The following is a 13,440-nucleotide window of genomic DNA, read 5'->3' on the forward strand; positions in this document are numbered from 1 at the left end:
GATGCTGAAACTCTCACTAAAGGGTAGAAGAGAAACAATACTTACATAGTCTCAGAGTAACCCCCCTTCCCACACTAATAAATTACAAGGAAATGTTAATAATTGTATAATTGTACCTTAACCTGGTGATTAAAGTTAACATCCCCTGGAATGAAGGAAAGAGCTATCATGGGCCTTCTGCTATGATGTACTGAGGACTCAGCATCACTTTTTCCTGCTGAAAATGCATAATCTGAATGTAATCCTATGAAAACATCAGACAAGCCCAAATTGGGGAACATTTTACAAAACAAGTGGATTGTACTCAGAGACACAATAGCTAAATGCAACTTACGATCCGGGGCCAGAAATCGTTTCTCTTTCGTTAAGAAGGATATTTAGGGAAAGGAAACTTGGAAGCTAGGAAGGAAATCTGGCAAACTTCAGTCAAGGTCTGCAGAGTAGATGATGGTACCGTGTTCATGTTAGCCTCCAGCCTGGGCTCGCTGTAAGAGAAAGCCCTGTTTGTAGGACAGCCATGCTAAACTCGTAGGGGAAAGAAGAGTATTCTGTTGGCAACTTACTCTCGAATACTTGACAAAAAATTAATGATATATGTGTTTATATATGTGTGAGAAAGACAGAATGATAAAGCAAATGAGTTAAAATGTTAACACTTGGGGATTATGGGTGAAGGGCATACAGAAATTCTTTGTATTGTTTCCAAAACGTCTACGTTAAGTCTGGCTTCACAATAGAATGAAAAAAAGGTGGCCAGTTTGAAGTTTGCCTGAAGAGAGCCGTCAGCCACGTGGACCAGGCACTGCAGGGCCGGGTTCCCCTCCCCACGGAGGAGGGAACTGGGCGCCCTGAGTGGGGAGGCGCCCCGCAGCTGGGAAGCAGCAATGGTTGGCATCGATGCAGGTCTCTTTCCACGGGAGCCTGCTCCTCCGAGTTTAAGCACCAGGCCTAGCATTCAAGGCTGTGCCGCAGCTGACTGACTCTGGGAGTCTCTGTCTCCATGCCTTTGACACATGGCTCGTCTGCCCAGAACCCTTCCTTCCCTGCCTTTGCCCAACCAAAATGTCCCATCTCCCGGGAAGATTCTGACCGAAGCCCCCCTCGCAGGAGCCCCTGTTCAGGCCTCTGTGACGTCTGGCCTGTGGGAGCTGTGGCTGCAGCCGGACGTAGCTCTCGTGTGCTGCTGGGGGTCAGGAACGATGTCACTGGACTTTGCTTAGGGCAGAGTGGCCAATCGGTTCACTGAAGACCAGAGTGTCCTGAACGTTTTGAATCGGATGAAAGCTACGAATCCTCCGGTCCAATGAGCATCCAGGTGAGGAGTGAGGTGGGAGGCGGGTGATGAGAGGGCAGCTCTTTCCCCAGACTGATGGTTTTCGAAGACTGGGGGACTTTTCCTTTCTGAGACAGCCCACTCCAACTTCCCTCCCCCCAGTGGGGGACAGAAGTCCTTGGGCCCCGGGCCCATTTTTCTGCTTTTTTTCCAAAGCTCAGCTAGCAGATGTGGGGGTTGCACCCCTCGCCAGGCCCTCCCCTGCTGCGGCAATACCTGCCGCGTCTGAGAGGCAGGGAGAAATTCTGCTGGGGGTCCCTGCTCCCGAGACCCTTCTGACACTCATTGCTACTCGACTTTTTTCCTCCAACACAGTAAATCTCCTTCTATCATTGTCCCAGTTGATATAGTAAGTTGTGTCATTTTGAGAAGAAATACATAATGGTATATTAGAGGAATCATGGATCTCCTCATTCATGCTTAGAAAAAATTTATTACAATGTAAGAAAGTCTGAATAGCATGAATTTATTATAATGATTTAACACTTCTGCACTTGAGTTAAAAATGCCTCTCCATAAATAAATGTCCCTGGAAAACATAGCAAATTTACACAGTTTACCATTTCCCAATATTATATAAATCCAACGCGCTTAGATCACATCTGGCTGGGAGGAGAAGGCTGCAAACTGGGGCTGTGGAGTTCATCCGGCCTCAGGCGGCAGCGACAAGCACTAGGACAGCCGGCCTTCCCTACCTCCAGCTCCTCATCTCAGCGCTGGGGAAGAGAAGGACACGAAGCGGGGAAGAGTACAGCGCAGAACTGCAGCGCAGGCGCAGGACCCTGGACCGTGGACGCCCTGGTCAGGGGGTCAGGCCACTGTCTGTGCGGTGGCGCCAGTGAGGTACCCGCCAAGGCCACCAGCTGTGGAGCGCAGAGGAAGGGGAGGGAGAGGCTGGTGCCCACGCCCTGCCTGGGCCCTGGGCTTCCAGCCACGCGCCTCTTCTTCTCTCACAAACCCCAACAATGCTCTTTACTCCTGGGTCTTCCAGTCCCTTACATTCCACGGAGCCCCCCTCTGGCTCCTCTGGACACCCCGCCTGGGCCTCCTTGCGTTGACACTTTTGCCTTATCACTCTCGCTTTCCTCTGGGCTAGATCAGCATTCCAGGCACCAACCTGTAAGGTAGGAAGGACCACCCCCTTTTGACAAGTAAGTTTATAAATTGTTCTATCTGAGGCTTAGAGAGTATAACTTATAAAGCTTAACTTTATAATCCAGTTTAAATTTGTAAGGCATAACCTGTCTCAATGTGTACAGCTCGCAAGTGGGAAGTCTGAGTTGACTCCAAGGTCAGTATTTGTCACCTTTGGACACTTACTGTTCTAACAGGGAGACAAACAATACAGCACAGTTTGAGGTGGGATATGACGGAAGGCTCCTGGAGCATTATTGGAGCCAGGAGAAAAGAGTCTATAAGGATGCCTGGAGGGAGGGCAGGATCAGGAAAATATGGAAGTGGTGACAGCTGAGCTAGGTCTGGAAAGATTCATCCATGACAGAGAGAGAGAGATGTGGAAAAGTCACACAGATAGGAAAGAGCAGCATGTCTTTGGGAGGTGGCCAATAGCTGTGAGTTGCAAAGGTGAACGTAGCAGAGAAAGGAGGGAGATGAGGTCAGATGCTGAGTCCTGATATGTCACTCTAAGGGGTATGCTCCTTGCCCTGTAAGCATTGTGGAGTCCTTTGGATTTTTAAGCAAGAAAGTTATAAATCTTAGGTTTGTTCTAGAAAGAAAATGCGAGTCAGTGTGGGAATGAGGAGAGAGCAATGGAGGTGTCCCTAAGCCCCTCAGTACAGCCCTCACTTTCTCCTTTATGAGAGAGGGGCAAGCCGCCTGGCATAGTACAGAATACTGGACTTTGGAGGCACAGATCTGTTTAATGGCTTCCTTCCCTCCCTCCTCTCCCTCCCTTTCACCCATGCACCTACCTATCCATCTAACTGATAAATAATGATAAGAGCCTACAACGTGCCAGGAACCATGCTAAGTTCTTGGGAGTGAGTGACAGCTAAGACCTACATCTTATCCTGGCCACCACGGGGCCTACCATCTAAAGGAGGGAATCAAATAAACAGGCATTTCTAGCACAGCAAATGTGGTGATAAAGGATGTACAAACGGCTAAGAAAGCTCACAAGAAGGTCAGGAGAAGGATATCATAGTGCCTTCAGGAACTATGGAAGTTCACAGCACAGAAGTCAAGAGAAAGAAACAGTGGGGAAATGAAGGGGCCGGAGGTCTACAGTGGGCCAAACCATGAAGGTCCTCGTGCATTATGCTCAGAAGGCCAAGCTTTCTTAAGTGCAATAGGAAACTAAGTACTGGAACTATCCAACACTTTTAAGCCAGGGTGTGACATGGCAAGATGACCCTGGTAGCTTCCTGGAGAACAGTAACAGCTAACCCTTATGAGTGCTTATTTATCTGTGCTGAGCACTCGACATGCATTAGTTCACTGCACTCTCCAATAACCTCTCGTGGTAGGTTCTGTTGTGATCCCCATTTAAAGATAAGAGTGAGGCAAAGAAGGGTAGAGTCACTTGTTCAAGGATGAATCCAGGCCATCTGGCAGGAAGACCAATGCACAGACTGTTGCACCAGCAGAGACAGAGCGAAGGGGCGGGTTGAGAAATAGGAGGTGGACTTGATACTACTTGGGAATTTGACTGGAAGGAGGAGGGGGGGGATGGGAATAATGACCTTCCCACCCCCAGATTCTGAGTTGGAATTCTATTCTTTACTAGCTGATGACCTTAGTTAGGGTTTGTTATGCTTCATTTTCATTATTGGTGCACAGGGTGACACCTTGAAAACTTAGGTGTGCATAGATGTATCCCTGTCCTCATTCCATCAAGGAATTGAGGTGGCTTATAAGTAACACGTATGCAAATGATTTCTTAAAAGTATGACTCTCATAAGCATTGAATAAGATGGTGCATAGGGCTTGGAGTTGGTTGAGTGATGATTATGTTCTCACCACCTCTGCCTCTGAGGGGCACCTGCAGTCTCCTTGGGCAGGTGGAGGTGCTAGGTTGACCAGGGGAACAAGGGGCAGGAGAGGGTCTCCGGCTGTTAATTGAATCTACCAGTATGATCTCAAAACTGGGCATTTCAGGCACACAAGCCCTCACCTAACATCTCTTAGCACCTAAAGCCAACTAGACAGGACCATTTTTCCTGTCTCAAAGGGCTGTGATAGTTCTTCCTTGCTGAGTAGTTTGGGTGACAGGCACATGGAAGGGACTCAGAGGTGCACAAAGATCAAAACTTCCATTCCAGCAACCACACAACCTAGAGGAGACTTGGTGTCCACGTGATGGGAGCGAGCTGAAGTCAACCAGGAAAACCTATCAGGATATGGCAAACCGTTTTGTTTCTGTTGACCCAAGCTTCGGCTGTTTTAACACATACTGAGGAGAATAACATCTGATAACCTGGGGCACTGTTCTTGCTTTCAAGCTCTGCCCCACTGATCTGATGAAGGGTGTTGAAGGGACAACTCGATATCAAGACCATATGGGGAAAATAGCCATGGAGATAATTATTAACTTAAAATCTCATACGTATATAAACAGTTGCCCGCAGTAAAAACAATACTCTCTGAGGTGAGGATAAAGCATGCACTGGGAGGGGTCTGCCATAGCCTCCATCCACCTCACTAAAGACCACAGACTTTTTCCAGCTCCTCTCCTTTAGGCCTATCTCTTCCCAGAGTCTCTGGCCATGATGCTGGGAGCAGGGCCGAGTGGAAAGAGTGGCTCTGAGGGAGGAGAGAACCCCTCCCTTCCCTATGACATTTGGGGTTTTCTAGATAAGTCCTCACCACAGGGGAGCAGGTTTGGATGAATATAAGTGTGCCTACGTGAAGGATGACTGCCAGAAAAAGTTTTTCCTTGATTGACCTTCGTTTCCTAAATCAAGCACTTTGGGCCCCTGTAGGAGCTTCATTGGAAATACTTTGTCCTATGCCATTTGCAAACACGGATTGGTTTTTCTCTCACAGGGTGGGGGGCAGCAGAGTGGGCAATGTTGGGGCATTATCTGCAGCACCCCTAATAGGTGTCTAGTCTTGCTCTGAGGAAGAAGCTGGAGGCAACCAGTCACTGTTGGGAGCACTTTACCAGGAAGAAAGGCAGACTCCTCCGTGTCAGACCCTCTCTCTGGAGGATATCTGCAAGTAGGTCAAGCTTCTAGGCTCCACAACAGCCTCAAGGCTCTACAACAACCTTTTCATATATATATATCTCAAAGTCAGACAGATGAAGACGTTAACATACACTGTTCAGTTCATAAGGAAGACATTGGATTAGACACAAATTCACATCCTATTGCCCTGACACACAGGAAGGGCCTACAGGATAGAGAAAGGCAACCGGTGGGGGGGATGTAGCATATGAAAAATATGTTGATTGACGCTCTGCTGAAAACCCATCTTTGCTCTTCCAAACTGCTCATGCAGGGGGAGGTAAAGAAGCACTTAAACTCCAATCTGTGGCACGTGACCACCCCCGCCCCCTGCCAAAAGCCCTTAGTTTGTCTCATTTATGATTCTTCTAAAGGCAAACAAGCTTCTTAAAGAAATCATAATCATTTTCTTGGTCCTCCTGGCACCCCCTTATTCTAGAGAACTGTAAAGACACTGGTGTCCAAATGGCGGAGTATAGTTATGGCTGATCCAAGGGAATTGGATGTACTTAAAGTGCTCTTGACACCTGGGGCAAGGAAAAGATAGTTCTGGAAACTTAAATTTAATTGAGAAAATGGCTGAGGGCACTCAGTTTGTTTCTTCCCATTTTGCCACACCAAAGGAAACTCAATTTTCCAAATGCTTTCTGAAATGGTATGAAATTGACTCAGTTTCTGTCATGGGGTGAACTTTAAAAGGATACTTTAATCTGCAGTGTTTTTTCAACTTTTCAATTGGATGCCTAAAACTAGTCAGTCAATCCTGACCTCAGATTAAGGACTGGTGTTGGTAGATCCCATTCTTATCTTCTCCCAAGAGCAAAAAGACCCAACTGAAGGAAGGCTGAGTAGAGGTGATAGGGCCTCAGCCTGAAGAGACAATGAGATTTTGATCTACCCAGATAAGGAATCTGTTTAACAAGGCTTTTGTAGGTTGATATCTAGTTTTGATAAAGAATTCAGGGAAGCCATGCAGGCTCACTAAATGCAGTTCAACCTGGGTGGTCTGACCTTGGCTACCAATGCTGACTGACAAAGACTCTTGATCCCATTTCAGGCCTAGCATTCGGTGAAAGGGAGAGAGAAACAGAAAGCGACACCCTCCAGATCAAATAAAGTCATCAAGTAGACACATCTGGGGACACACCTCCCTGACTTCCAATGACTGGGAGGTTGTTAACTCACTGGCTCTACAAGGCTCATCATGCTGCCCATCGGCGTGAGAGCTCACTAGAGCCCACTGTAAGCTGAAGGACCCATCTCAAGAGCTCTGCCAAATAGGAGAACAGAGAGAGAATGAGGTCTCAAGTGTACTTCTTCCACAGATCTTCTCTGGGTCAAATGGAGGACCCAGTGGGAAAGATTGGAAAGACCAGGAGGATTCTGCTTGGGGCTGGCGGAGGAGAATCTGGCAAGTAGAGATGGTTCTTTGGGGTCATGGGACAGTGACTCTGAGCAGAGCACCCAAAAGACCTGATCAACCCAGGGCCTTTGGTCCTCATGAAGTAAGAGGGAGGACCAGGGAAAGTCTCTCAGCCTGTGGCAGCTGATGCCCCTCTCTAGTGGCTTCTCCCCCAGACACAGCCCTGGGCAGCTCACAAATATAGACACTTAGGTCAATAAAAAGTACTGAGCTCTTGCTCTTATTTATCCTGGGAAATGGGTGGATGTCAGGAAAAACATGTCAGTCCTGTGCCTCCATTTTATTTCCTGAGGGCAGTCACTCTGTTACATGACTTAATGCTGGTTTCCAAGGGTTGGTTGGATCCCTCCCTCCAGCCCATTGTGCCCTTTGGTTAAGGGCTGATGACCACTGGAACTGACTCACAATTGGTCCTCATTGTTGCTTGTGACGGTAGGGCACCAATTACAACTTCGGAATTAAATGACTACACGTGCATAGAAGTAGGCAATGAGGGAATAGAGGTAAAGGAGAGGTGGAGAGGTAAAGAGTCTGTCTTTCTGAAACTGCTTATGTTACAAAAGGGCTACTTTTAAATCAGAGGGAATCTTTCCGTGAAAAGGTCTTCCTTGTGTACAAAAGAAAGCCAACCTCTTCTAACAAAGTATTGAGAAGGAAACACTCTGGAAATGAGGCTGAATATCCAAAGGCCTTTGCATGTAGAAAGTGTCCTATGTTAATTTTCTAATCTCTGCTTGGCATAGAAAAGATCACCCTTATCACCCCTTAATGTGTTACCTTCTGATGGGTCTGATCAAAACCACTCTGGGTTTGTAGCATGATTACTATGTTCAACATGTAACAGGATGTTAGTGAGAGAGGCCCCTGTGAAAGGAGAGACACAGTTACTTTGCAATCAAATAATTTAAAATCCTAGATCAGGATATAAAGAAGCCCACACATTTTGGATGGAAATTTTGTAGCATGTGTTTCAACGTCAAATGAAAAAGATATCTTCCAGAATTTGATTCTCCTCTAGGTCTTCAGGGGTCCTGCCTGTCCCCATCTTGTTCCAGGTTGATTTTCGAGGACTGAGTCGACGAGTACTGTGATTCAAGGCCCCAGCTTCTCTGGAGGGATGGGGCTGAGGTTTGGGAGCAGACTTTGGACTCAGAGATTGAACCAAATCCAGCAGAGATGTCTCATATCTGCAACACACACAAACCAGACAGAAAATGATCAGACCAGTGGAACATTAGAATCCAAGAAGCCTACAGAGATGGGCTGCCGGGAGCAAGAATCAGATCACCGATCACATCACGTGTAAGAGGGTCCACGAGGGGAATTTTAGGGAGGGTGAACAGCAGAAGGCCCCCGCTGCCTGCCTGTAAGCTCTTCTCTTCTGCTGATCACCAACATTCTTTTCTCAGCTGTGAAGAGAGGCTGTGGAGTGGGCAAAGGAACAGTGACAACAGTAATGCTGGATCAAGTAATAGCTAGATTTACTGTAGGCTTACTAAGTGCCAGGCACTGTTCTTTTTTTTTTTTTTTTTTAAAGATTTTATTTATTTATTTGATAGAGCACAAGTAGGCAAAGCAGCAGGCAGAGGGAGAGAAGCAGGCTCCCTGCTGAGCAGGGAACCCGATGTGGGGCTCCACCCCAGGACCCTGGAATCATGACCTGAGCCGAGGGCAGACGCTTAACCAACTGAGCCACCCAGGTGTCCCCCAGGCACTGTTCTTAATGCTTTACATGTATTCAACCTTCATTTAACCCTCTGAACATGAAGTAGGTACGCTACTAGTCTGATCTCTAGTATATACACGAGGAAACCGAGGCTCAGGGAAGGAACTCATCCAACATGAAGCCATTATATGGCACAGTCAGGATTTGGACCCAGGTAATTTGTCTCCAGTGCTCTCATTCAGGACATTAAAGCTTCCTGGTTTAAATCTCTGCTCTACCATCTTCAGGCTGTGTAATCTTGGGAAAGTTCTTCAACCTCTCAGTTCAGATTCTCATGCGTAAGGGGCTAACAGAGCTCCTGTTAGGATTAAATGAGTCGGTTGGTATAAATTAACATAAATAATAAATGCTAGTTCCGTCCTGCTATCTCACTCCCATTCTCTCTACAATCTTGGGAAAAGAAACTCTCATCTGAATCTATGAAGAGCTCCCTCCAAAGAAAGACTGCCTTGGTGTCCAGCATTTTCATCAAAAAGGGTAGGCTTAAGCAGCAGAGAGACAGAGAAACTACTAGTGGTCAGTAACACCCTCATCCATGACCCATTTGTATGTATTCCCATTAGGGAAAGCCAAAGGCATAAATGCATCTGTCTCCATCCTCATTCATACAAGGGGCCAAGTAATCTCTACAGATGTACCATGAAGTCTCGAGCAGTCGCACATGGCCTGTTGTGGTCTTGAAACTCTTGATTTTATCTTTGACTTTGTGTTTTACAAATGAAGTCTGATGGGACAAGGGAGCAGGTGTGTGAACAGAGGAGATAAGCTGGGTACACGTATGTGGGTCCAGGCCCACAGGCACAGTGGACAATGGGCAGTGCGTATGCCAAACAGTTGGCCTGCCTGCCTGCCTGCAGGCCTGGTGTGCACATTCCTGCCCAAAGCAGCCTGGGGCGCTGCAGGGCTCTGAGGGTGTGGCTGGGGCTGGGACCTGGGCCCATTCTGGTGATGATGATGGTGGGAGCAGAAGCAGCAGTCGTGGTAGCACTTGCAGGCTTGCCTGTCTTTTCCCAGAACCCATCCCCAAGGCAAAATACTGGCGCTCAGCAGTAAATGGCCCCTTCTGTCTCCTGATGCCTGAGCAGAGGTGGGGGAGTCTGTGCTCTCCTTGATGCAGCTTGCGCTTGGCGGGGAGGGGTGAACTACTTCGGAAGCACTGTGCCTGAACCATTGCTTGTGGATTTATAGTAGTTCAGTCATAAAAAAAAAATTATAATAAAAAAAATACTAGCTCTCTGGCCTGGGCACTGAGATGAGAATGGTAGCATTTACGCAATATACATCAGTAAAATATTATAATATAAAAGCATACACAGATATAAGAAGAGATATAAGAATTCTTCAAAGAGTTTAGAATCAGGTTTTAAAACCTGCTGCTCTGGGGCGCCTGGGTGGGGCTCAGTCGGTTAAGTGTCAGACTCCTGATTTCGGATTTGGTCATGATCTCAGAGTCCTGAGATCGAGCCCCGCATCAGGCTCTGTGCATGGGCATGGAGCTTGCTTAGGATTCTCTCTCCCTCTGCCCTTTGCCCCTTCCCCCCACTCACATGTGTGCTCTCTCTCTCTAAAAAAAAAACAAAACCAAAAAACACAGAACCCCCCCCCCAAAAACCAGCTGCACCATTGCAAAGTAAATATCCACGGGTTTAGAAATTAAATGTAAAGATTGTTGCATCTGATGGAAAACAATACTATTTTTTTTTTTAAGATTTTATTTATTTATTTGAGAGAGAGAATGAGAGACGGAGAGCATGAGAGGGAGGAGCGTCAGAGGGAGAAGCAGACTCCCTGCCGAGCAGAGAGCCTGATGCGGGACTCGATCCCGGGACTCCAGGATCATGACCTGAGCCGAAGGCAGTCGCTTAACCAACTGAGCCACCCAGGCGCCCCAAACAATACTATTTTCATATGCAGCTTCAAATGAACCAATTAATGAGGATGACAATTGTAAAATTAATTTTTCTTTGTCATGGAAGAGACTGCAATAGAAAGCATAGGTAGGAGTTTTGAAGTATATACAAATCGTTAAGTGATTTTGGTTTCTTGTATGACCTCTGTAAGTTACAGGACATACCAGAGAAAAACAACATTGAACAAACTTATATTTAAAATGAGATTTTTGACATGCATAAAACTAATGTGTATAAAGAGTTGTACCTTCTTAGAAAAATTGTTCTGTCATCAGCTCAAGAGATAGTAGAATTTATATTTTGAAACCATTTATCAGAAATCTATCCTAGGGTTGCCACAGCCTATAAAATACTCCCAACAGCTCCACTGTCAGTTGTATCAGCAGAAAGATTCTTCTCAAAATTAAAAATTACCAAAAATTATGTGTGATCTTTCATTTGCCAAGAGTGACTGATTTGCTTTTAATTGTATCATTTAAAATAAAGTTGCTAAATGTATCGATTTTGATGATCATGATCAGTCAAGTTATCACATTACTAAAGTATTATTTATTATATAGAATCATGACCTCAAAAATAAACATTTTCTTTGCTATCTGTAGGTTTGTGCTATTGGTCATGATTTATAAATTTCTTCTTAAATGAAAAAGCTTTGTATTTTACTATCTTTAACTGTACATTTTCATCCTACTTTTTTTCTTCATCCTACTTTTTGAACAAGGGGTCCCACATTTTCATTTTGCATTGGTCTCATAAGTTATGTAGCTGGCCTGCTCTCAAGTTCCAGGCAAGATCAGACTAACATCTCAGGGATGGAAATGTCATATTTTCTACGGTATGAAAAGCTGTAAATTGAAATTCTTTTGAGCAGAATTTTTTGTTGTTGTTGTTGCAGATTTTATTCTCAAAGCATTAAGGCACTATTTCAATACAATTATCTCTGCCATTCAAAACAATGGTTACTGTGTTCAACCAAAACATCTTCATTTCAGGTGTAAGCCAATCAGTTGGGTACTGTTTCCAAGAAAGTTTCCAGAAAGAGAGACTTACTTCATGCTCAAGGAATAGGCTTTGTTTGAACCTTCCTTAGAGACATGTGGCAGTCTTATGGTAATAGTCATCTCTTTATACAGACTGTCAAAACTTATTGAAAAGCTAGAAATAATGGAAAGGTGTATTTTTCTATACAATTTCATGCTTAAAACAGCTAGGGAGAGATACTCTGAATGAGGAAATAGCATTTTATACTAAATACCAGCTGCTTTCTCTGTTAAAAAACAGAACCCAAATAATTGGGGATCAGAAAGTATGTCAGAAATCAATCTTTCAGAGATGCAAGCTAAAATAGAGAGTAATGATAGGGATTTGTGTTTAAAGACTGATTTAATAGGTACCAACTTATTTGATCATTTGAAAAAAAAGTTGTGGACTTCAAATTCCTTCATAGTACTCTTATTCAGATACAATATAGTAGAAAAAATCTTCATAATATGGAAAGAATGACCCACAAAACCACAGAAAGTTAGATCTGATGTATTAGGATAAGTTAGGTTATGCAGCAGAATGAATTAATGTCAAATTCCAATGGCTTCATATAACTCAAATATATGTCATGCTTATGTTATAGACTCAAAGTAGGTCCAGGCAGAGTGGCTCCACCATCTTCTGGCTACATCACCTGGAACACGTAAGCTTCTCTATCGTTTTGGCAGGGCAGAGAAACTGAAGAGTTGTACACAGGTTTCCACAGCCTAGAAGTGACACAGCACCTCTCCTTCTATCTGATTGGCCAGAACTAGTTGTGTAGCTCCAGACGGGAGGAGAACCGGATATTGGCAAACAGTAATGCTTAGTCATGGAGGCCTGGGTCTTAGACATAATTTGAAATAATTCTCTTATTTTACTGATGAGGAACCTGTGGTCCAGACAGCTATAAGTGAACTGATTAGGGTCACACAGCAAGTGAGTGGCAGAGCCAAGTGGTTTTTACTCCAGGCACCGTGACTTCCTAGACTTGGGTATCTTCAGTCTTTCCACAGAGATAAATCAGATGTGTAACTCAAGGCAAAGTAAAAGAAGAAAATAGTTGCTGTTTCCAATTGCATTTTATTTTATTTATATTTATTTTTTTTAGAGAGAGAGAGTGTGCATGCATGAGCAAGTGGGTGGGGGGAGGGACAGAAGGAGAGGGAGAGAAAGACTCTTAACCAGGTCCAGCGTAGAACCCAACTTGGGGCTCTGTCTCACAACCCTGAGATCATGACCTGAGCCAAAACCAAGAGTTGGACGTTTAACCGCCTGAGCCACCCAGGCGCCGCTACATTTTATTTTAAAAGTATAGTATGATTAGTTGTAACTCAGCATGAACATATCCACATTTCTAATCAACTGGGCTATCTTTTTGCCATTAATTTCATTTATCCTAAAGTACAAATGCTTATCTGCTTGGTTCTGCTGTTATAAAAATTCTCTTTCTCTAGAAGCCATGGATTACACTGTGGGAGAAAAATCAGAAAGTCTGTGGTAGACAAGGTCCTCAGATTTCAGTAGCACCTCATAGCTAATTTGATTCAACAGGTGTTTTAATAGTACTTTTGCTACCAGGAAAGACCAAATAATTTGGCAGATTAAAAAGCAAGAAAATAGCAAAGATTGCTACTAAAAACCAAAGCTTGAGAAATCACCCAATTTTATACCAGAATTATATATGCAATAAAGCAAAATAAAAAATGAATCCCTATGGCATTTTATACTAAATACCAGCAAAGAGCAATGTTTATCAAATTGTGTTCTGTGAGCAGTGTGTCTTAGTTTGCTGAGGTGACATGTGACAGGAGGTTAGTTATAAAGTTGATTAACTT

The 13,440-nt window shown here is 44.7% G+C and overlaps 1 protein-coding gene across 4 annotated transcripts in view; it reads right to left on the reverse strand.

The window, feature by feature from the left end:
* Positions 1–1,789: 1,789 nt before the first annotated feature.
* The window catches only part of KIAA1328 (KIAA1328 ortholog), a 353,979-nt gene continuing 342,328 nt past the window's right edge, over positions 1,790–13,440 (reverse strand). For all 4 annotated transcript variants that reach the window (XM_045886803.3, XM_045886802.3, XM_054510318.2 and 1 more), the window contains one exon: positions 1,790–8,130. In XM_045886803.3, coding sequence (XP_045742759.2) covers positions 7,920–8,130 — 211 coding nt within the window. In that variant the 3' untranslated portion in view covers positions 1,790–7,919. The remainder of the gene's footprint in view (positions 8,131–13,440) is intronic.

The sequence above is a fragment of the Mirounga angustirostris genome, unplaced genomic scaffold, assembly GCF_029215605.1.
Source record: "Mirounga angustirostris isolate CCGP_5_RB_7025 unplaced genomic scaffold, mMirAng1.0.hap1 SCAF_14, whole genome shotgun sequence".
NCBI classification, from domain to species: Eukaryota; Metazoa; Chordata; class Mammalia; order Carnivora; family Phocidae; genus Mirounga; species Mirounga angustirostris.